Source organism: Lissotriton vulgaris, chromosome 7, assembly GCF_964263255.1.
Source record: "Lissotriton vulgaris chromosome 7, aLisVul1.2, whole genome shotgun sequence".
NCBI classification, from domain to species: Eukaryota; Metazoa; Chordata; class Amphibia; order Caudata; family Salamandridae; genus Lissotriton; species Lissotriton vulgaris.
The window spans coordinates 853,950,591-853,974,267 of NC_141695.1; the positions used below are offsets into that span (position 1 = coordinate 853,950,591).

At 44.3% G+C, this 23,677-nt stretch overlaps 1 protein-coding gene across 2 annotated transcripts in view; it reads right to left on the minus strand.

Moving 5' to 3' along the window:
- CYFIP2 (cytoplasmic FMR1 interacting protein 2) overlaps positions 1 to 23,677 on the minus strand; it is a 158,342-nt gene that overhangs the window by 80,743 nt on the left and 53,922 nt on the right. For both annotated transcript variants that reach the window (XM_086931227.1, XM_086931226.1), the window contains exons 9-14: positions 17,342 to 17,446; positions 14,452 to 14,543; positions 9,005 to 9,122; positions 7,891 to 8,010; positions 4,642 to 4,767; positions 2,035 to 2,201 (exon numbers count right to left, since the gene is read on the minus strand). In XM_086931227.1, the coding sequence (XP_086787353.1) occupies positions 2,035 to 2,201; positions 4,642 to 4,767; positions 7,891 to 8,010; positions 9,005 to 9,122; positions 14,452 to 14,543; positions 17,342 to 17,446 (728 nt within the window). The remainder of the gene's footprint in view (positions 1 to 2,034; positions 2,202 to 4,641; positions 4,768 to 7,890; positions 8,011 to 9,004; positions 9,123 to 14,451; positions 14,544 to 17,341; positions 17,447 to 23,677) is intronic.

Genomic DNA, 23,677 nt, shown 5'->3' on the forward strand with positions numbered 1-23,677 from the left:
GGTGAGTATGGTGCAAGGTCCAAGGCAGCACCAACAGGCCACTTCAAGTGGCACTGGTGCGGCCGCGTGCAGAGTTGCTTTAAAGCATTGGGTTCCCCATTCACTTCAATGAAGATTGGTCCAGTTAGAAAAAGGCTGTAAGCAGGGACTTGGAGGCCATTTCAGGTGAACCCACGTGGGGGGGGAGGGGCTCAAACCTTGAGATGCTCGGGCTTGTAGGGATACTTTTGGTCCACTTCTATTCGGGCTGTGGGGCTCGGGTCCAGTGGTGTCTTTTGGCATTGGGTCACGTACTGGAGACACTCGTGGTTGGAGGGGGTCAGCATGAAAAAGGCTGCAGGTGGCAACTGAAAGTCAGTCCAGGCACACCCAAGAGTCGGCTCAGTCTTTGAAGGTCTCAAAACCCCACTGGCACTGTTAAACCTCTTGGACTGGGGCTATAGGGCGAGGGTGCAGAGGTAATTTGAGGTGTTGGTGGCGGCGGTCAGAGACTCTCTCTCTTTGTCTGATTTTTGCTGAAGAGGGGCAAACAGGACAGCTGGGCCACTGTCAATGTGGGTCTCACTGTCCCTGAAATCCCTCGACATGCAGGTTGGTCTTCAAAGACTTTGGTGTCCAGACTGGACACAACAAGCCCTGGTGGCTGCAAGGGGTATGGTACCTTGCGTATTGCTGCTGTGCGGCTCTGGTTGATCCTGGCATCCCCACTCTTGGAGGGAGGACAGATCTGACCTGTGGGAGCACGTCAACCTCTTCCTGGGCATCGATAGTTGATGGTACCGGTAAGCAGCAGGACTGTGAACCGGACCTTGCTTGTTTGGTGCCTGCTCGTGAGTTGCTCCTCTACTTCAAGGGAGTTTCTTTGGTGAATGGCTAAGCTCTGGCAGCCCTCCAGGTTTCTTGAAGTCTGCACAGTGGCAGCAGGCAGGCTGGCAGGGTTGCCACCAAGTAAGTTGTTGCTCCTCTGGTCTTGTGACAGCACTCTTCTTTGTCCACCTCTACTCTCTGTCCATCGAAATCTGAAGTCCTGGTATCAGGGGGTCCCCTAAATACTCAAATTAGGGGAGTGACGGATAGTAGCGAATGGGCTATTTACCCCTGAGGTCACTACACCCCCTAGATGACTACTTCCTTTGGGGAGAGGGCATCAACTTGTACCAGGATTTCTAATTCCACCACACACAAGATGGTGGAATTCCTAACTTTGTGTTCACTTCTGGTTGTTCACCCTAGAGGTGTGTCCAGCCTGGCAGTGCAACACGCTCCTGCATAGCTAATCTTCCCACCTGTCCTGGTGCCACATGGACCCAGTGCAGGGGGTGGCATCTCCCCTGTCTGGGGAAGCCTTGGGTAGCATATCAAAGGTGGCAGAGGCCTTTTAACCTCCTTACTTACTTGCCCTCTTGGAGGAGGAGGTGTGAACAACTCCTCCCAGAGCAGGCATTGTTTGTGACCTCTGAGACCTTCTGACCCCCATGGGCAAGATCTTTTCCTCCACCTGAGGCTGCCCTCCACTCCCGACAATCTAAACAAGAGACTAAACCCTTGTTTTCTCTGTATACAACGGAAAGTCATAGAATTTGAATACGTGTACAAATAAGGTACAGGAATGCAAGGCCCACCATTCTTCACTATTTCTGAGAATGTAGGACTACTCTGCTGATGATCAAACTATGTTTTATTTGTCCACTTTTGTAAATTTCTATTATGCATATTTAACCAGCATGTGGTATATTTACACTGTTCTATAAAGGGCTCAGCTACCCCACCATGTAAATACCTACTATAAACAAAATAATTAACACCCAAATTCAGTCAAACACCCAGTAATGGATTTCTCTCATATGTAGTAGGAGCTGCCATCCTCTCTTTTGGGCTATTCCTCCCCTCCAGGTGTGCCCAATGTCTAATAACTCCAGAGACTCTAGATATTTCCAGATATCAGACACCATATTAACAATTCACACCAAGGAAGTGCTTGGCTACTGATTCCAGGAACTCCTGCTTTCTGCAATTTCCATTATTTCTGCTCACCTGATCAGAACATTTTTCTTCTTCCTTACGGCTTGCCTGAGAGGCTCCCTCAGGGTCACCTGGGCAAAGTCCTGCAGTGCCGCGTAGATGGTGTTTCTGATGGCCTGATTAAAGACACTTTCCATCCGACCCATGAGCACCTGCAAGCCTTTTATCATGGCGATAACCTGGAGTATGGAGAAATGGTACCCATGATGAAGAACATCAGAGAATGAATAGCACAGGAACACAGTCAAGAGACCATCATGCATTCAGACAACAATGTTCAAAGTAGGCCTTTGCAAACCAACCTTGCAGGAACTGCAGACTACCTGATGGCCACCTAGATACATGATAGAGCTCATAGTTGCATCTGAAAGACTGCTTATGGTAGGAACAGAAGATGAAGAAGGTGCTTATAGGCCACCCAATGTTGAGAAGCCAGAGAAGACTCATAGAAAAACTTAATAACAATCTTCTGTAACAATTGTTTTCAACATACTATTTTTTTTTATTCACTTCACAAACAAAACACAATACAAAACACGCAGAAGGGAGAGATAACACAAGACGGTGGGACATCAGAGGAGAAGAGACAGATAAGAAGATATGAGACAACAAATACTGGGGGTCAAAGAAGGGAAGGGGAGAAGCAGCAGAAGAAAAAGGGAGAAACAACAGAGGATGGGAGAGAAAAGAGATGTCAGAAAATGGGGAGATATCAGATATTGGAAGCAACGGCAGAGAAAGAGAGGTAAGAGAGAGAATATGTGATAGTATGTAAGGGGAACATGCAAACAAAGCGAAGCAGTGAAGTGGAGAGACAGAGGTAAACTAGAAAAACAGTAAAGAATGGGCGGGATAGAAGACAGCAAAGTAGCTTGTGAAATTGTGAAAGACCACTTGTAAAAACAGTAAAGAAATGGCAGCAGAGAATAGGTGAACGAATAGGTGAACGAGCATACATTTATACAACCATTAAAAAAAAGAAGAGGTATCACAAAAGTATAACACAGCAATAGTGTAAGATAGACTGGAGATGAGTGGGCACAGCAAAGAGGAGACAGAGCAGAGAAGAGATATGAAAAAAGGGTTAATTCTACAGAGAAAGGTAGAGGCAGCCGAGAAAGTAAGAGATGACTGAGAAGGGGCAAGATAAACAGAGAAGGCAGCAGAGAATTAAAGAGGCAACAAGGAAACAAAGAGCTAACAGTGAAGAGCACATGCAGCAGAGAAACAGTGAAACAAACACAAATGGGAGAGAGGGCGGAAATACAAGAGAGCAGAAAAGGGTAGAGACAACAAAGAGGGAATAGGATAGCAGTTATCAGATAAATAACGTAAGACATAATGCAGACCATGACAGACGAGATAACAGCTAAGAAAGGAGAGTAAGTACCAATGCTATGTGTCTAACTTGATCCTTACCACATAGCTATGTGTGCAACCTGACTCTGTATACAATAAAGGTGATAGAGGTAATATGCCTGGACCTTCCTCCTCCAACAATATCAATAGACACAAAAAAAGCCAGATTTTGTAAAGGTCTCTTATCTGTTCAGTCAAGCCGGTTGGTTTCTGGTAAATTTAAGGCCCTCACCCATATTGAAAACGTGGCACACTTCATCATTGGGCTTCTAACTGAGTCACTATGTATCTTAATGCATGTTGTTTCCTATTTGTACTATAATTGCAACTGTATTTTATACCTGTATATACTTACCTTCAAAATGTTTTGATAGTTATTAATTTGGCAACAAAAGTGTCATAGTATGATATTTAAAACTTAGACATTCTGGTTGAATGCCACACTTCATACCTTACAGTGTAATCTAGGCATTACACTTGAAATATACAAGTATGTAACATATCTCTTAAAGCTTCCAACCAAAATGTACAACCAAATCCTCAAACTACAGAGGTAGGGGTGCAAACCACCATTACACTTCTGGCTTTACTGTGCTAAGAGCCCAGTTGCATTATATATGTACTCATTCACTCACTCATTCAATCTAGCAATTACACTCCAGGAGCAGGTGTGTAGTTAAGCCCTTATACTCCAAAGAAAGCAGTGCAACACAACCTCACGTTTCAGAATCCAAGGCGCAGCCCAAACATTGTACTCCAGAATCTAGTGTTCGATCCTCACCTTTCACTCCAGAGCTAAGCGTGGAATCTGAACTCTAAATGTAGGAGGCAGGGGTACAACATGGGCCTTACACCACAGAGGCAAGAGAAACCCACCTCATACGTTCCAGAGGAGTGCTTATCTCAGTGTGTAATGTGTTATATACAAACCGATGCCATGTGTGTGAAACCAAACTCACACCTGACACCAACACTTCAGAGCTAGGTGTGTAAACAGGAAACTAAATTCCAGAGGTAATGCATATAAATGTCCATTGGGCAACACAATAAACATGTGACCTGCAGCTATGAAATAATGCTAACAATAATGGCTGTTTATAGGGTACGCTATAATTGGGATGCATTTCTATATGTGAACTTTCTTCTGTTTCATCTAAAAGGGGCCACTGTGTTTTAGTACAATCCTTGTCATTTTCATTGTCCACATCATCTTAAGTGGCCGGCATCCTGACTGGGGCAAACCAGGCAGCACATACCAACCTCCACAAATGCAAACTTCTCCTCGCTGGTGTAGTTGTAACGCGTGGCCCGCTCATACTCCTCAGCTGTACCTGGACAGTCCTTGTTACAGAACTTATCTGTGGGGTGGACAAGCTTCCAGGAATACTGCAGGGAGAAACATAGACAGAGCAGTAATGGCATTAGACATACCTCCTGGGAAAGAGAAGCACCACACCTCACACACTGTCCCTCCATCCCTGGCAGACAATGGGCACAATTAAATGTTTGCCCAGAAACTTCCACATAATTTGTATACCTGTACTGTATGACAAAGAGGACCTCCACCTGCAGACAGTATGAACTACGGGAAATGTAGAAAATTACTACATCCTTCCATTGGTTGTCCCAAAGAGAATCAGCCATTAGAGTACAGATTAGGTGGCATTACTAAAGGGGTCATTATGTTTTCCTCCAGTGTACCATTTGAGTGCATCCCCGTATTTGTTATCTGGCTTAAATTTAGAATTTTGGCCATTAACTTCAATAATGTTATGAGCTGCAATAACCTTCTACATTAAAACGTTTTGCAACTTGTTCTAGGAAAGTAATCTAATGCACCCCATTCAGAATGGAGCTTATCAATGAATGCATAATGTAAATTATAAGTGTTCAATTAAATTTAAAATGAGAAGAAGTATTTTATGATATTACAATCCTTTTGCATTCTGAAGAAGTGTTCTTTAACAATTTAGCACTCTTCACTCACTGTTTTCAGTATGGTTTACTTTTTTTTTCAAAGTTTTAGGAAGGGTCTGTAAACAGACAAGGCTGCGGTCTGAGTCATGTTTTGAGCTTGCACTTGAGCTCATATGACACCAACACAGACAAATTAATAAAAGCAGGCAAACACACCACACATTTCAAACAATAGCGCTCCAGAGACAATACGAGACAGCTTGTCGTTTGCTTACATAGCCCACCAGCCATGTCAGTTATGTGAACAATCAAAGCATTTTGATGTAGGACTGTTATGTGAGAAACCAGAGAACTGTGACTTCATAGAGAGAACATGATTTTATATCGCTGCAGGGCATGTGAAAACTGGACACATCAATGCCATTAAGGACTGGGTTTGGTGATGCCATGTGTGATGCTATCATTAACGTTGCCTGCCATGCGGTGGGTGCAGGCATCCTGGGTCACCGCTGCAACTGCACAGCTCAATGTCATCAATAAAGTGGAAGGCGGTGTCATATGGGAAAGTGTTTTTTTGAGGGAAACTGGAAGGATTTGTATTCAATTAGGTCAGTAAATGACCTTCGAAGAGAACCACAATGATAGTTTACTGCCGTGGTCAGTGGAACTGTGATTAGAACTCACAGGGAATAGATGACCTGTGACTATTCCTCCTGTTCAGTACAGCTGACGTTAATGCAAGATGCAGAATATTCAGTGTGTAAGCCCCGGGCATGGCAAGCCTTCCGATTCCGATTACCTAAATTGTTTAACCCTGGACTGAAATCTTGAGACCTAAAGAAAAAAGGTTTTGAGCCACCCTAACTGCAAAAGTATGACCTAAAATTTATAATATGGCACCTCAGGTCTGTAAACCCTGCTGAAAAATGTATAATTCTCCAAAAGTCCTTTTTATGCACCTTTAGGATATTGCTTTGTACAAGGGATGGCTGTGGTATGGCTGACATTCATGAAGATAGCAAATTTACAGCATATAGTCTGTGGCCCTGAAATGGCCTTCACATCAAAAGGTTTCAGACAGTCTTGTCTCAGTCAATCAAAGAAGCAGTCCAAATTAAAAGCAGGTCACTGAATAACATCATTAGATTCATATTTCCTTTTCATTATTAGTTTACATATTCTTTAAATGCTGACAGTTTCTCAAGAAACCACAAAAGGATTGCATGTTGAGGTGAGCTCTGACTTCAGGTTACATTTTGTTGTCCAACTCAGTGTTTTTGCTTTCCCCAAAAATTCCTATTGGAAGCTGAATGGAAAGCACTATTTTTAGCCTCTCCTATCACCTCTCTGCCCTTAAATTCTGATCAAACGTTAGTAGAACAAATATTTTCTTTATAATATCTTGACCTGATAGGTTACCTGAGGCAAAATTCTAAGTAATTCATATCATGTCATTGCAAATGCAAATGTGACTAAAACATAACTTCACTCTCAACAACTCTGTGTGATATACTTATAGACATTTTGTATGTGTGTGAGTGTGTGTGTGATTGTTTGTGTGTGCACCTGTCTGTTGACCTTTAAAATTAAGAACATAAAGAAGACAGCAAGTGATGAGTATTTAAATAAAAACCCAAGTGCTTAAATGAACAATGATCAGTAAAAGAACAATATCTGCTTCTGGCATTGGTAACTTGATTTATGGTCTGTTCATCAGTTCAACGTAGGGATCCTACTACATTTAGAGATTTCGAGAATTTAGAGATTCATGCTAAAGCCCAATAATACTGATAGATTTCTACACTCCACCTCCATCAATCAACCAATTGGGGGTTTATAAATAGCAGCTACTCACCCATGAGGGTCTCAAGCACTGCCCCTTTGCTACAAGTACCCCTGTGTACTGCCCAGAGACCAGGAAACCCACAGGACTAAGTGTGGTAAAAATGTGCTTTAATACATGTTTTTTCCAACACCAGCAAAAAATACGTTCTCTGAAAATACAGGAGTATGTATCTATTATTTCCACCCACTATGCTTATGTACTTACTAATACTGTTTTTCATAGTAAGGCTAAGAACCCACATTGGGTGAGAAACCAATTCGAAAAATGTATGAATGCGAACAAGGCTATTGCATTTTATTCATTCACTTATTTGGTAATGGACACCTTAACTTCTCTCCTGGGAATCCCCATGTAACCATCCTAACTCCAAACTTAATACAATGGAAAAAGTACCACATTGGCACAACTTCTTAAGCAGCAAGGGAGATTTAGGGTCAGACAAGTGCTTAAACCCAGATTCGGGGGGCGACGTTTTTACAGTTGTAAATGTAATTGGTGACCACACAAACTTTTGTAAAGGAGTCAAACAAATGACATTGCCATGTTAAATTTCTATTATGTTCCTATCTAAATGTATAGTTCTGTATATGCCCTCCAATGCTTTGAGCCAAACATTTTTAAATAATGTTTAGTTCCTGGCTGTAGGCTCACAAAAACCTAGACTAAATAGTTTTCAGTCCAAACTAACCTCACCCTTATTATACTGTGGGATTTCCTGACCCCAACATCACATTCCCACTGCTTACCACCTCCATGACATGGGCACTCCACTTGGACAGCAGCTGGAGACCACGTAAGGCTAGGTCAAAGAGCTCCCTATATTCTTCGTCTGACTTTTGGCTGTCGAGCCCAGAGCCAGTCACCACCTGTGAAGCAAAGACATAAGGCAGGCAAAAATACAGAGCAACAATTAATATTAAATTAGCACACATCTCCATTGTGGCACACTTTTGGATTGGCATACTTTGGCCACAGAGCTACAGAAGACCTAAAGGGAAACAGACAATATTTTACAGCTTGGAACTCCAGGTAGGATACACTTTCTTTTCCTTTAATGGAACGCCATGCATTGTTGCTCTCTGACATTTTGTTGCCATTGTCATACTGTCTACTTTATGTGGGCCACTGCTAGCTTTCCCATGCCTTCTATTCATTGCTTTTGATAGTTATATTCCTATGGCCCTTGCACACCTCCTTCATGCACCCTACAATACGGGGAGCATCCTAATGCCATTCTCCTCTCTGCCTCTTCAGTGCCCTCTTAGTGTCATCTCACTTTAATATGCCTTTCTCCCACTGTCTTAATTTAGCTAATTACTTGGAAATTCCTGTTCAATAAAGATGTTTGCCTGCTTCCGAAGCACCTCCCTGCCTTTCCTCTTTGCTGCTCATGTTAGCTTCACTCAACGGATCCAGCCTTAGCTCATTGTTGCTACAGACCTCTCAGTGTTGCTACAGACTTCTCCTCTAGGGGATCTGCTGCCATCTCACTGATACTGTCACCCTCTCCTTCCAGCCCACCACTCACGTGCCATCCATACCAATCCTTTCCTCGCTGTTTATTTATTGCTTTTACTCCCCAGTCTCTCTGCTTCCCATCTTCTCTTCCCTTGGGTCCCACTGTTACCTCACAAGAGCTGTAGCTCTTTCCCCTCAAGCCTTTTTTTCTTTGGAGCCATCTTTATCTCTTGCTACTGTAGCCCATCAGTGATTTCTCTTTCGCACCTGGCCTCGCTGTAGATCAGTATCTTTTCATGGGCAGTATCGCTCCTCTCTCTGCTGCGTCCTTCCAGGCCACTTTTACCACTTTTAATATAGTCTTTAACCCCATGCACAATTTTCTCTAGGGTTCACTCTTACCTCACTGTTGCTGTAGCGAGCTAGCTCAGAGATGAATCGGATGTGGTCGTCTCGGATCTGCACCATCTGCTCACAGATGTTGTACTGGGGGCTGATGCTGCTTTGGGTGCAGGTCCACCTGGGCAGGAAAGTAAAACCTGTAAGAGAGTCTGAGAGGCATAGGAACTGGGTGGGAGTCACCTGCTAAAAGCTAGAGGATGGTCCAAGGGAACAGCCGCCAGAATAACAAATTGAGAGTGGTCAGGAGATCTTTCAGGTGAAGGGGCAGAAGTATCAGACGGAAAGTTCAGTAAGTTGGGGAAAGAGGCTTAAGAGTGTGGAAACACCTGTTGGTAGGAGCACAATTTGAGATATGCAGAGGTGGCTAAGGGTATCAATGATGATTATTTAGAAAAGCAGAGTTAAACCAGATAACAAGAACAGAGGGCGCTATGAATCACTGGTGAGAGGTATGAAGTCATTGGGTGAGGAGGGTACACAGATGTGTATTTAACCCCACAATGATTTCATGCAGAGAAGATGGTGGTCAAATAACTTTCCATGTGAAGACAGCGCACCCCCTAGAAAGCTGCAGGGATCTAATGATGACTCTGCTGCTTCACTATTATTTGCAAGAAGCTGCTGCTAAATGTTGGATCATTGGCCGCATATTGCCAGCAAAATACGTTAGTTGGTCATCGTGCTCCATAGCAGACCATTTTCTACTGGAACATAACTCTTCCTTTAGTACACCACTCCAGACAGTGCTCCCAGTCATTAAATCCCTCCTCCTGAATAAAGTTAAATCCCCACTTTTTAAATGTACCCTCTACCCAAACCCTAGGGCAGAGGTCTTCAAACTTTTTCATGCCAAGACCCTCCTGTCAAAATTATTTACGCGTAAGGACCCCTTCCTGACAAACATTTTAAGAACTCTGTAATTCTCATCATTAAAAACTATCAACAACCATAAACACCCCCAATTCCAATAGCAAATCATTTTTACCGTGGGGAAATAATATTAAAGAGTGTTTATCAAACCAAAGGTCATTGACCATGAGGGCGTGGTCAGAGGTATGCTTAAAAAGAAAGTGCCTCATTTATGAGGAATTGGCGTAAGGCAGTGTCGCAAGTCTTCTTGCTGCACTGTCATACGCCAATGCGAAAGGGTAGGAATACACCATATTTATAAATATGGTGCATTCCTGCCCTTTCCCACTGCGTTGGCACACAAATTGCTGCCTAGGGCAAATATAGGCAGGATTGATTTTGTGCAGGAAAAAAAATTCCAAGAGGAGTTTTCCTCTTTCTATGTGAGCTACAGAATGCAGCACCCATGGAAAGAGGAAAAAACGAGGAGAAATGAAAACATGTCTCCTCTTTAAGCCTGCTGTGGGGAGGCATAAGGTTTAGGCTCTGCCCCAGGTTTACATGGTTTCGTTAATCTGGAGCAGCATCAAAATCCATGGGCGTTGCATGGGAACAACCACCACAATGCCCATGGAACGCCTACTTGACTGAGTTAGAAAAAGCAGTGACTTGCTCTGCTTTGTCTTACTCCAAATATATGAGGCCATGCAAAGCCACGTAGGGTTACTTTTTGTCACCTGATAGATATGATTGAGAAGCTTGTGCAATCGAAGGTTCAAAAAATGTGACGCTCGGACGGTGCAAGTCTCTCAGAAATCAGCCCCCAAATATTTTGTTCATTTTTTAGGTCATTCACCATCAGGTAGCTACATATAAAATAATGGGTAGCTTAAATGAAAAATAGAAAAATACATTTTAGAAAGTTGTTACTCAGTGAGAAATGCACTGTAGTAATTTAGGAAACCTCTATTAGTTATTGTACTGTAGAGGTCTGTGTGTAACCAGAGAGCCACAGAATTAAATTTGGTTGGTGCAGTGGAGAATAGTGACTTGTGTAGTTTTAGTGCTAAGAGGTCACAGCCTGTGACAGAAAGCTCTATGAATGTTTAAGACATTATTCTATACTTGCATGCACATATTATAACATAGACTGCTACAACTGTGCAAATAGTTTTAGGATAAAATGGAGCTTCCAAAATGTAGAATTTATTAATACCAGACCATATGTAATGTTTTTTGTTTTTTGCATAACTGTTCCTTGAACACCTCCTAAGGGGTGCTAAGCACTGTGTAAATGCAATTACGATTAAAAGTGTGCACTTCACAGCCCAGTTGTTAACTCTTCGTACTACCACTAAAAAAAGACAAATCTTTGCCATCACAATGCTTGGAGTGATTTGAGCAATTAATGCCAGAACCACTTCCAAGCACTCTTTACATTTGCAGATTAACTCGCACATGTGTATTTCATTCAGGCAAGCAGGAAGGATTGTTTTACCTGTCTTCCTTGACTTTTCCTTTCACAGCACATGAGACGCAATTAACTTCGGCTAAAGCATTGACGCTTCCCGGATGGTTGTCTTTTTCTTTTTACAACTTTTAGAATCCAGACAGAAGTGAGGCCTGGAAATGCGGACTCCCTTCCCAGGACTCCAATGCCCCCATAGGGGTCGCACCCCACCGTTTGGAGACCTCTGCCCTAGAGAACCATTTCCGCCATTAAAAGAGAATGAGAGCGCTCACGCCGTTACTAGATGAGCCATACCTACCCTCTCAAGAAACGTCATCCAACAACTGTACATACACTCACATATCAACATGATGATCACCCCTCTACAGTGCTTGCTAAACAGTTATTCAAGTCACTTGAACCAGCCATTCTCTGCCACCCCCTCCTCCTAAACTAATTCCTAGGAACATAGTTCTGCCATGTGGAAGCTGCCTCTGGTCTCTGCTCTGAGCAATGTCTTAACCGGAAGTAAATGGTGGAGAAGAAAGAACTCAAAGCAGGAACAAAGGCGAGGTATGTGTACACACAGATGCACGAATATGTACACACATATACAAGTATATACAGACACGAGCACGAATATGTATACACACACCTAAAGACAAATGAAGCGTAGCAGTGACAGTTACACACACACTAATATATATATATATAAATATGTTTATACATATATATATTTATATATACACACACACACACACACAGACCATCATCTAAAGTCATGAGGACATACACTCAAAGATTGTTTTTCATGCAGACACCAAAGAGTGCACACACATGTGCACAGCCAAACACGCTCCCACAAACACATATACATTATACATACACACACACATACACTTACACAAACACATACGCTCTTGGAATTACAAGCATGTAATTTGTGGACACACAAGTTAGCAAGCATACACCTGCAACCTCCCACTAGTTTTGTGTACTCATCTTCAGAAAACTGAACTAGACCTGCACATAACCTTAAGGAAGCTGATGCCTCAGAAAGGCATATGCAAGCCAAGTACAACCCTTCACCTAAAAAACAGATGTTGTGAATCACATGGTATTTCACTTGAGTTGCTCCGTTGAAGTGTGATTCGAAGATATTTTTCTTGTATTACTCTCTGCCGTGCAATATGGCTGAAGTGTGTCGCAGCTTTGTTTCAATTATTGGGCTGCTTACATGGATAGCTGTGCTTGAGTGGAATGAGTGTTCAAGTGTGTTGTGATTTCTCTGGACTTCGTCCTTCTATGGATCGTTTGAACTTTGCCTTTGGACCATTTATAGACGTTATTAGGCACTAGGTAACTCTGCCTCCAGGGGCACAAAGTAAATTGCTTTTACCAAATACCCTGCAAAACAGCTTTCTCTTTTCTTTGACACTCTTACATAATGCTTTAGCGCTCCAGGTGAGAACCACTGTATTTCTTCTGGACCTCTCTTTTTATACACTCTGTAGTCCTGCTAGCCATATAGGTAAGCATTTCAGCACCCCAAATAGGGATAGTAAGCGCTAAATAAATATTACAATACACTACTGGCAAACGTTTATTCCCCCTCTTTTGGCTACGCTTAGATATGCCTGAACCAATACCGTTTACACAGGTTTCCACTGAGGCACATTTAAAGCTTACAAGAGATGTTTATGGAGTTAGGGAGTTGCAGACTCTAAGGCCAGTCCCTTACCTTCATGGTCTACTGCGTGTGGTTGTTCTCATGGGCCAGGTGTGATAGTCAGCATGAAGAGGTCAGACGTGTGATGGAGTACCCTGTCCCCCAAATCCTCAGTTTACCTAGTGTATTCGAAGTCGAGCAGACTTTCATTGTTTTCAACCGCAGTGCCCTCCCTGGCTCCGCTGTCAGCAACCTCACTCCAATGGCCCATCACAGGTGCCATACGAATAAGGACATCAGACTGTCCATCCTATTAAGTGCTGACAATTTAATGTATTTTTTGCGTCCGTCACCATGTGCAAAAACATGGCAGTCACTGACAGACAAAAATAATGCCCCTGATACCCTGAGGGAAATCTCCTAGGTTGTGGAGTCATTTTTGTTTTGTGGAAACAAACTCTCAGGTTGGGAGTTTTTTTAATGTAAAATAAAATAGTTTGGTGTACGCCACCTAACGCGCAACAACTATCCATCATACTTTTAGTCCCTTCACAGAAGCCGCTGTTACAGTGTTTCCACTGAAGGCACAGAGAACACTACTGGAAGTGATCTCTAAATTTGGCGAGCAGTAGTCAGACAGGGTGGCGGGTGTAATGTGCTTTACAACCCTGACGGACAGACAAGCTGCTCACCAAACTCTTAATCGATACTCTAGTCTTCGGCACTCCAGCCAATATGGAGTAACCTGTGCCTAGCACATTAATGTAAGGAAGACTACTCTTTGAATCAGCCACTCTGTCTTACACAGAGCAGGTGGTACACAGCCTGCTTTTGAAAGGTAGACAGAGATGAGTGACTGTGCCAGCATGCAGGAGGATGTCTGGGGGGGGGGGACTATGGGATGCCCTTTCCCCCTTTTAGAGGATGCAGTTGGGTAGCTCAATTGACCTTGCAGCACCTCTTTGTGATGCTCAGTCAGTGCATCCCATGACAGCCCCTTTTCATCTGTACACACATGTCCATTATGCAGCATGGCACAGAAGCAAAGTGTTTCCATCATTGACGTGGGGCCATATACACATGGAAATGCGGGAACACCTCCTTAAAACCATGTTGGCACTACACATGAACCTGCATTACCTGTATCACAGAAGTAGCCCTGCAAGCTTCTGCAACCACTTCTGTATTACCAAAGTGCCCTGGGAGAGCAGAAAGGGGGTGCACATGCATGTTGTGTCCATGGCACACTTTATATATGCGCCTGGTCTCTCACACAACTTTATATCACTCAAATCCATATATCTCACACACATACTTCATATCTCATACACAGCCTTACACGTCACACCCGCAGGCACTTCACACACATAACACAGGCCTTGTGCACAGAAATTCGTCCTTACACATGACACAGAACATCCAATGACTGCCCTCCCTGAGCTCCCAGAGAGTCCAAGAGACATTACGGCAGGCACTCACTTGGACTTGTTCTCCTCATAGTGAGCACTGGTCTTAATGTATCTGGCCAGCTCTATCTGCATATCCCCGAACAGAGGCACCACCTGCAGCTGCTGCAAGAGAGAAGAAAAGCACCTGTCAGCACTGAAGTTCACCTGTGAGAAATAGGGGTTCCCTATCTCAGACTTACTGGGATATGAAAATCCAAGTAATCCTTAAATTGTCCTTGCCAGAAGAATGTGATCCCCATCTCAATCATAAAGCCTGACACAGCAGAGTGATCACCTTAGTGTCAAGCTTCACCTGGGAGCAAGCTTGAGGTGCCCGACTCCACGTCATACATTCTGACTTCCCAAGGGCGGAGAGGGCTCCATAAGCCCAGAGATTCACCTAGCACGAGAAGGGAGATTCATCTTAGACACTGCCTTCATCTGTGCAGAGAAAGACCTTCTAATGGCGATCTTCACCCAGTAGTAAGTAGGAGATCCCATTTCAGACACTGCTTTCTCCAGGGCGGAGAGACATCAACAGGAAGGAAGAGCTATACCTACATTTCTGACACAGTGCCTGCCTCTGGTAGCGGCCTCCCCTCAGTATGATATTAAGGAGTCCCCCTCCTGGACATAATACCTACAAAAGGGCACAGAGACCACTCCTACTATATTCACCATACTATACCCATGAATTTCTCCTGATTTATTTTCACCTTCACTTTTTTTAGTACCCATACGTTTTCTACACTCCTGCTTGACTCCCTTTTTAAATTTTCGATCGATTACTTCCTGCTACCCACCTCCGTTGTCTTCGCCCTTTACACCCTCTCTACCCTTTTACCTTTCTCTTGATGGCATATGCCCTTTTCAAGAAAACATACCATTTTTGTGGAAAAAGCATTTTGTCATTTTGGTATTTCTCTCACAGGTAGTTTTGTCAGCCCGATTTCCTAAGGCAGGCATTCCTCAGGGAGGAAATAATGTCAAAATGACGGCATACCGGGCCCAATCTCATGGTCTCAGAGACAGAAGCAACTTTCTCTGGAGTCCCACATTTCCTCTAAACTCCAAATACTAGAGAACTATTTAAATGTATCCTTGAGTTAATCTTTGCGACAATAGAAAAAGTGTTTCATCGCAACTACACATATGAATAAGCCATAACCATTGCAATGGCCTACATTTATGACATAAATCAATCACCATCATTTGGGGATGAGAAGCCTATGTGATGCCATCCCTCAAGCAATTCAGGCATGTGTCTATTTACAGCTGTGAAATAAACTTCTTTCTGGCAGGTCTCGGGGTGAGAATACTCCAACATTTCCCAGGTATGGGAGTCTGCAGTGGTCGGCGTCATCATTAAAACCAGTCTCTCCCTCCTAAATACACTCTGTGCTGGACTACAGGCAGGGAGAAAGGGGGGGGGGCAGAAGCATTCTAAAGAGGCATTTTATTTTGGGACATGCAGTTTGTGAGGGGGAAAATTGACTTTCCCATGCTGGTAAGTTCAGGCCTGTACCATTTTAGTTCTCTTCACTAGCAAGTACCACAGGTATATCTGAAGATGAGCAGGAATATTGAGTGCGGGCCCTCAGTTCCCTAGGCATATGTTGAACCTGAAACTCAAAGGGAAGATTAAAAGGCAAACTTCATGTGGCAGCATTTATATTGTATTGGCATTATTGCCCTTATTAGCATTACTTATGTATGCAGTACAACATGGCACGAGGACCCTGCAGCAGAAACATTTTACAACAGACCAATGCACATCTAGTGGCATTGATTTTGGTAACATCGTAGCTTGAAAGTGGCATGACGTCACATCATAGTAGGGAGGGAGGCTTTCAATAGGCACTATTGAGGAAGGGGTGTAACCAGACCATAGTCTCTTCGTCCGGAACACCAGGTGAGGTAGAGACATTAGACACTTCTGTAGATTTCCTTAAATGCATGGGATCTTCTCATAACTGTTAACTGGAATCATCTTGAATTGGGATCCACTAACTACTGATAGCCTCTCTGTCTAAATAAGTACTAGGCCTAAGACATAGCTTGGTACTTTACAACAATAATCTGTTTCATCTCTTTAAGCCTGAGGGCCACGCTGTTTGTGCACTAAACATCCAAAAGGGATGGCAACCATTTGGAAAATTCTCCTAGGATGATATTGGACCCTAGAACCACCTCCACTGAGGTGTCTGAAACGTCCTGGCTGCTGTGAACTCAGAAGAGGCCAAGACACAGAAGAGGGTCTTTGTAATAAAAACACCACTGGCAAAATCGGATCAGAGTACAAAGTCTACAGGTCGCTTATCTAAATCAGAGGCATAACATGTTGTGGATCCTGGAGTGCAGACATGGTTTGAACCCTGAAATAAACAGGGAGCTACCAGCACTCAACTTCTCTGTCTGGAGGAAGAAGACCCTTTTTGAAGACATAATCTTTATAGGGCCGAGACATACCCATAGTATCAAAGCCCAAAGCCCCTATGCAAGATGCTTGCACCCCGGCCCCTAGACACAAGGCCCACATTAGTGATCCCATGATGAGTAGGACTGAGCCTCACCTGCCAGAAAGAAAAAAACTGCTTTCACAGATACATAGTCTGCACATGCTCTGCCAGAGAGGAAAAAAGGTCAGGTAGAGAATATGCCACAGACAAACACCTAACCTCAATACACAACCTGCACTGGGGCTTAATACTCAACAGCAGGCAAGGAGACAGGTGGCGAAGGGTCTCGAAAGGTTTGATGAAAAACAGTAGGAGTAGTGGAAGGGTCACAAAGCAGTGAAGGGTGAAATACCAGAAAATACTAGCGGAAGAGAGAAAAACTCAGGAAGCCGCTGCCGAACAGAAACATTAGTTTTGCTTTAAAACCTGGTTGGATACAAAATAAAGAATATCATGCCTGACCTTAAAGAACTTATCGATCTTGCTGAGATTAATACGCTTCTTGGCGTCCAGTTTGTAGATATTACTGATGTTGCCATCCATGAGATAGAGCCCGAAGCCCATCACCTGCCGAGAAAATGAGTGATCCATAAGAGTTCTCTTAAAGGCATTCTCATTCACATAGGGTGATGCACTCACTTTGACATTTACTCACATTCACTCACAAATGGAGTGCATGTCACAAATGGGGTCACACTCAATCTCACGCTCAGACTATGCTTATTATTTCTTTGAAATCACACTCATATCTTAGGACTCACCTAGAATGGACCCGTACTCAGGGAAGCCCGCTGGAAGACATGCACCTCAATTGTGCTACCCTCACTCATAAAGAAATAACATGTTATAAGGTTCATATTGCATAAGTTCACATTCACCTCCAAAAAGCTCATTGACCAAGAATAGCCACACTTTCCATGAAGACACACAGTGCTGAAAAGGACTCATGGCCACAAAAAAATGAGCTAATCTCCTCCCAAACCAACTCACCTCATCTCAACACTGAAATTGAGTGAGCTAAATGTACAGAAAGTAATTTACACTTCTCTTCTGTTAGCACACACTTATCTTCACTGAGTTTACACCCCTTTAAAACGAACTCACACTGTTTCGAAGAACTCAGTTCACTTAATGGTCTCGCACCTATACATAACTTTTTTCATCACCTCAAAATGGCCTTATCAAAAGGATATGCTCCCAGAGATCTTCAAAGAATGCTGACCCACGTATCGGAGTGCCACACTGACCTTGAATGACCTTACAACTAACATGAAGGGCGGCAGCATCACCTTGAATGGTCTTATCCTCACCTTGAATGGTCTTATCCTCACCTTGAATGCCCTCACGCTCTACTTTGAAGAAATGATGCTCACCTAGGATGATCTCAAACTCACTTTGAATTTTCTAACTCTCACTCTAAATGGTCTCATACTGAACATAAATCTTTTCATGCTCATCTCTAAAGATCTAATGCTCACCATGTTGGGAATTACGCTCAAAATGTAGGAGCTAATGCTCACCTAGAATGGGCTCACACTCATCGTAAATGGGCATCCGCTCAACTCTAAATGTGTTCACACTCATATTTAAAAGCGTCTGCATTTATTTACTGCAATTCCACACTCAAAAGGCCAAACATATCATTCCAACGTGGGCTATCCCGTGCACTCTGAGGTGGAAGAAATCAGTCCAGTGGCCTTCCATCGAACAGGAGTGCATTGACGGCTTGGCATTGGTGTGTCATATGCATCCTTTGGATTAATCCATGTGCATTTGCTCTTGAGTCTACATTTGTGGCTAGTCCTTACATGAGGGTGCTCAGTAGGCTGCAGTTGCCCTGGTGATTTTGCTCAGAAGCTTATTTTATTATCATCTGTCAGATAGGGGCAATTGTATAGTGGTCACCTGGCATCTAACCCTTGTGCATGATCAGATTGAGTGATTTGAGCACCTTGCCTTACCCCGGTGATATTTTAATTAGTTCATGCTTTGGGATTCAACATCTGTTCCCAATAGGAATGTAATTGCCTTTTCTATTCTTTCATCACTGTGTGGGGTAATAATGTAGGCTGAGGGAGCACGGGGTTGAGGGAAGGACAGACAGAACAGTATAGTGTGGGAAGCACTCCCGGGCCGAGCTGTGCATCAAGGGGAAAACGGCATTGGTGATGTTGTCAGAGAAGACATGTGGATTAGCACAGGGAATGGGAGGTTGTGGGGATAGAGAACGTGGTTGAAAGCCAAGGGTTACAGGGGTAATATAAAGGCACAGATATCACATTCTGTTTACTACAAATCCTAAATCAAATCACATGATGCCCATGAGTACCCAGCAAGGATTTGGCACCGAAAACACTGATTGCTCTAGAGCCAAAAGAACATTCCTTTTCGAAATCTTATCTTTATGTTTTTTACTGACTCTCCAATCAGCCCTTTCCCTATTGCTACACATTGTATTTTCTAAGAACTGGCACACAAATATATGTAGACTGTGGATGCAATGTCAATAACATCACTAGGAGTTATTTTCTGTTTCCTTTTTTTTATAACCAATTTTATTGGAATTTTAGAAAACAGTAATACAAAAAGTAAGCATCTTAAATTGCTAGCAAATGTAGGTAACACATATCTGTCACTTATACACTTATCAACACCAAGCATCACTAAACATTTACCGTGGTAAGGCCTAGACAGCAGTAATACCACCATTTGTCACAAATTCTATTTCTTCTCCAGTTTCCGGCGTGCGCGCTTGGAGGCCAGGAGCTCGTCGGTGAACAAGGTGGCTCTCTTGCTCGCGTGGTTGTTGGAGGGTTTCTTCAGTGGGGCAAGGGGGTTGGCACAGTCGTTGATCCACTGCCTGAGGTTGCGGGCTGCGGCGTTTGGGTTGGTGGGTTAGGTGGGTGGGTTCTTGGAGAGGGTGGTGATCAGCTGATCTTCGGTGACTTTGCTCCAGCAGTGGCGAGACAGCTGTTGGGTGCGATGGAGCATGGTTGGTTTTTTGAAGGTGAAGTGAATGCAGCGGTGGTCGGTGCAGTGGGATTCAGTTGTGTGGTCCAAGGTGACGTGGGTGCTTGTGGAGAAGATGGCGTCCAGCGTGTAACCAGCGGCGTGGGTGGGCGCGGTGACAAGTTGTCTGAGGCCGAGGTTGGTAAGGTTGTCGATCAGCGTGGAGGAGTTGGTGTCGTTGTTGTTCTCGAGGTGGAAGTTCAGGTCCCCGAGGAGGATGTAGTCCGTGGAGGCGAGTGCGTGGGTGCTGGCAAGGTCGGCGATGGAGTCGCTGAAGCGGGCACGGGGTCCGGGGGGTCTGTAGATGAGAGTTCCATGTTGAGGTCGGTGTGGATCCGGAAGTGCAGGTGTTCGGTGGTGTTGAGGGAGTCGTCTGCGTGGGTGGTGACCTTGAGGGTGGACTTGTGGACGATGGCTATTCCTCCTCCGATGCTGTTGGCGCGTTCCCTGCGGGTGATCGTGATTCTGTCTGGGATGGCTACGGCGATGTCTGGTGCAGAGGAGTCGTTCCACCACGTCTCGGTCAGGAAGGCTACGTCCAGGCCAGTGGTGTTGAGCAGGTCCCAGAGCTCGATGGCGTGTTTGCGTGCAGAGCGGGTGTTGAGGAGTATGCAGCGGAGGTGGTTGGGTCTGGTTCTTGTTGGTTTGATGGCTCTGTCACAGGTGAATCTGCAGCTGCGCCAGGAGAAGAGACCGTGGGTGTGTTTCGGGGTGGCCTGGTTGCAGCGTTGGTCTCGGCCGGTGTTGAGAGCATGGAGGGAGTGGGCGTCGTAGCTGAGTCTGGGTCGGGTCCGGTGGGGGGCGCGGAGGCCAGGGGTTCCAGCGCTGGGTGCGGTCCAGGCACGGACGGTGCAGATGGGCTTGCCTTTGGTGCGCCAGCGGCGCCCCCGCTGAGCGCGGCCGTAATGTGGCCGTGTAGCGGTTTCCATATCAGGGGATGTGGGAGGGAGGAACAGCTGGGAGGCGGGAGCAGACGCCGAATGGGATTGCAGGTGGGCAGGGACGCAGCAGTGGGAAAATCGGGTGAGGGCCGCGGGAGAACTAGGCACAGGAAGGAAAAACAAGTTTAGGCAAGAAAACAAGTACAGGCACAGAGGAATAAAATCAAGTCTGGGCAAGAGAGCAAGTTAGGCACAGGAGAATAAAAACAAGTCTGGGCAAGAAAGCAAGCACAGGCACACGAGAATAAAATCAAGTCTGGGCAAGAAACCAAGTACAGGCACAGGGGAATAAAACAAGTCTGGGCAAGAAAGCAAGTGCAGGCACAGGGGAATAAAAACAAGTCTGGGCAAGAAAGCAAGTTAGGCACAGGGGAAAAATTCAAGATTAGGCAAAAACAATGCAGGCAGAGCCATATAGCAGCGTGGGGAGCGACCTGCCTGCGAGCAGGGTCATAGGTCGCTCCTTTCACCGCTGCTTGGCTTCCCTATTGTTCCCCAGGTCCTCCGGGATTCCAAGTAAGGCTATCTTCGGTGTCAGAGCGATCGGATATCCTAGTACTCAGGAGAGGGAGTCACCAGTCCGTTTTCAGAAGTCCTCAATACAGGGTCATTGCAAGGTCACGTGGTAGAAGTCAACTTCTGGGTAGTCACATTGTGGACAGGCAGGGGTTGCAACCCGGCTCGCATGCAATAGGTTTTGAGGTGTAGGATATGAGGTGTGGAGGAAGCTTAGCCCATTTATGGCGACCCATACAGGTCTCTCGCCAGTTGATGTCCTCGAGGGGATCCATACAGCATTCCCATTTCTGTCTGAAGGGGAACAGGGGCATTACTTACTAGTGTCACATAAATTTGATAGACCCCTACTTTGCTGATTCTCTCTACGAATTTGGCTTCTAGAGGGTTATACTCGGGCAAGAAAACTAGGTCAGTTCTATATTCTGCCAGGGCGTGTCAGAGTTGGAGGAATTTGTGGAACTGGGTCTTGGAGATGTTTAATTGTGCCTGCAGTTTCTGGAAGGTACATCATTGGCTTCACCCCAGACGCCCCCTAGAGTTGAAATTCTGATCTGGTCCCACTTGGCAAACTTCTTCAGTTGCACTGTATGGTGGAGGTATCGGCTGCGCAAAAGGGGATCTAGCAGGTCAATCTACCACTCAAACCCGTGAAGCGCAGTGTCGCCTACAAAGATAAGCACACTATTCCTCTGGCCTCCAGGAGGTTTCAGAGGATTGGGTCTCTGTATAGGAGTCAATCACCTTGCCCAACCCTAATAAGGAGAGTTATGCACTGTATGCCGGGTCGATCAAGCTTCCACATAGCGAGTCGTTTACCACCAGGACATGGGAGGCTCGAAATTACAACTGTATATCAACCATTCCCATTTTTCTATCATATGGTGATTCTTGGCATTTGTTTATGATGATACAAGGGGGGTTATTAGACCACAGGAAGGAACGGACATTATGAGCTAGGGCAGTGAACCAAGAGTTAGGGATCATCAATGGAAGGTTTTGAAGGGTATACATGAAACGAGAGAGGACCATCATTTTAAAGAGGGAGACTCACCCCAGGATGGTGAGCAGTATAGATGACCAACACAATAGTTCCTTTTCCTCTTGGTAAGGAGCGTCTTGAGGTTCAGGGACCTCGTGAGCTTGGGTTCCAGGGCTATAATGACGCCCAGGAATTTAAAACTATGGTACCAGATCGGCATAGTGCCCTGCCAGGAGACAGATTACTTATTGCTGCAGACTGAAACCAGAAGGGATTTGTTTTTATTCAGTCGGAGGCCTAAGGCCTCTCCATTTAGGTTAGAAGCCATACTTATTTGGGTCCATAGAGATGGTGATTAATAAGGAACATCAGGACATAGTCAGAGAAAGTTGCGTTTCAGTCTTCAAAGCCATCTCCCCAATCCCAGCCAGCAATGTGGGTGTTGCAGCGCACCAGTCTGGCCAACAGTTCCAGAGCAAAGAGGAATGGAGAGAGTGGAGACCCTCGGCTAGGGAAGGGTTCTGGCAGGGCCCGTTCACCTGGACCGGGGTTGTTGGGTAAATGTAGAGGAGACGAGCCTAACATAAGAGTGACTCTCGATCTGAACCCCATACATTCTAGGACTTCATCCAAGAAAGACCAGTCAGTAGAGTCAAATGCCTTTAATAGTCTTTAATTTAGCGTGTTATTAAATACGTACGAGTAGTTGTTAGTCCTTCTACACAATTTATGGGAGTCATTTTAGTGGTTTAAAATTTAAATATTTTAAGGAAATGTGTTAACTGTTATGAAGTTCTCTGGTAAACCAATTACATTCATCTTAGAGAAAAATAATAATATATTCTAAGTTGTAGCATTTAATTGAAATTCTTTAAGAAAATGTTTACAACCTAGAATATATGAAGGTATTCTTTGGACGATTGGTACTCTGCGAGTGCTTGCACACTTAATTAAGCTGCTGATACAAGGCATGTTCGACATTCAAGTTGCTAAGAGCATATACAGAGAAGAGGAGTGTGCAACCTCAAAGGAAAATTTGAGGTGCAATGCACCATTTTAGCTAAGGGCATAGGCTAACCATGTTACACTGAAATGCCTTTGTTGCTGAACAGAAGGAGTACAGCTGATGACGCTCAGCAGTGTGCATCTCTTCAATGTATGTTACGCTTCTATCTCAATTTTCAAATACTTGGAAGTTTACTTGACAAGACGGCTAACAAAGGTATATCTAAACAATTTTAAATAGATTGTAAGGGAAATAATATCAATATAATTTGAATGTTTAAGGACTTGTTATGACATTTATTTTTTACTATTATGTCAGAGCAAGTTAGTAACAATGGACACACA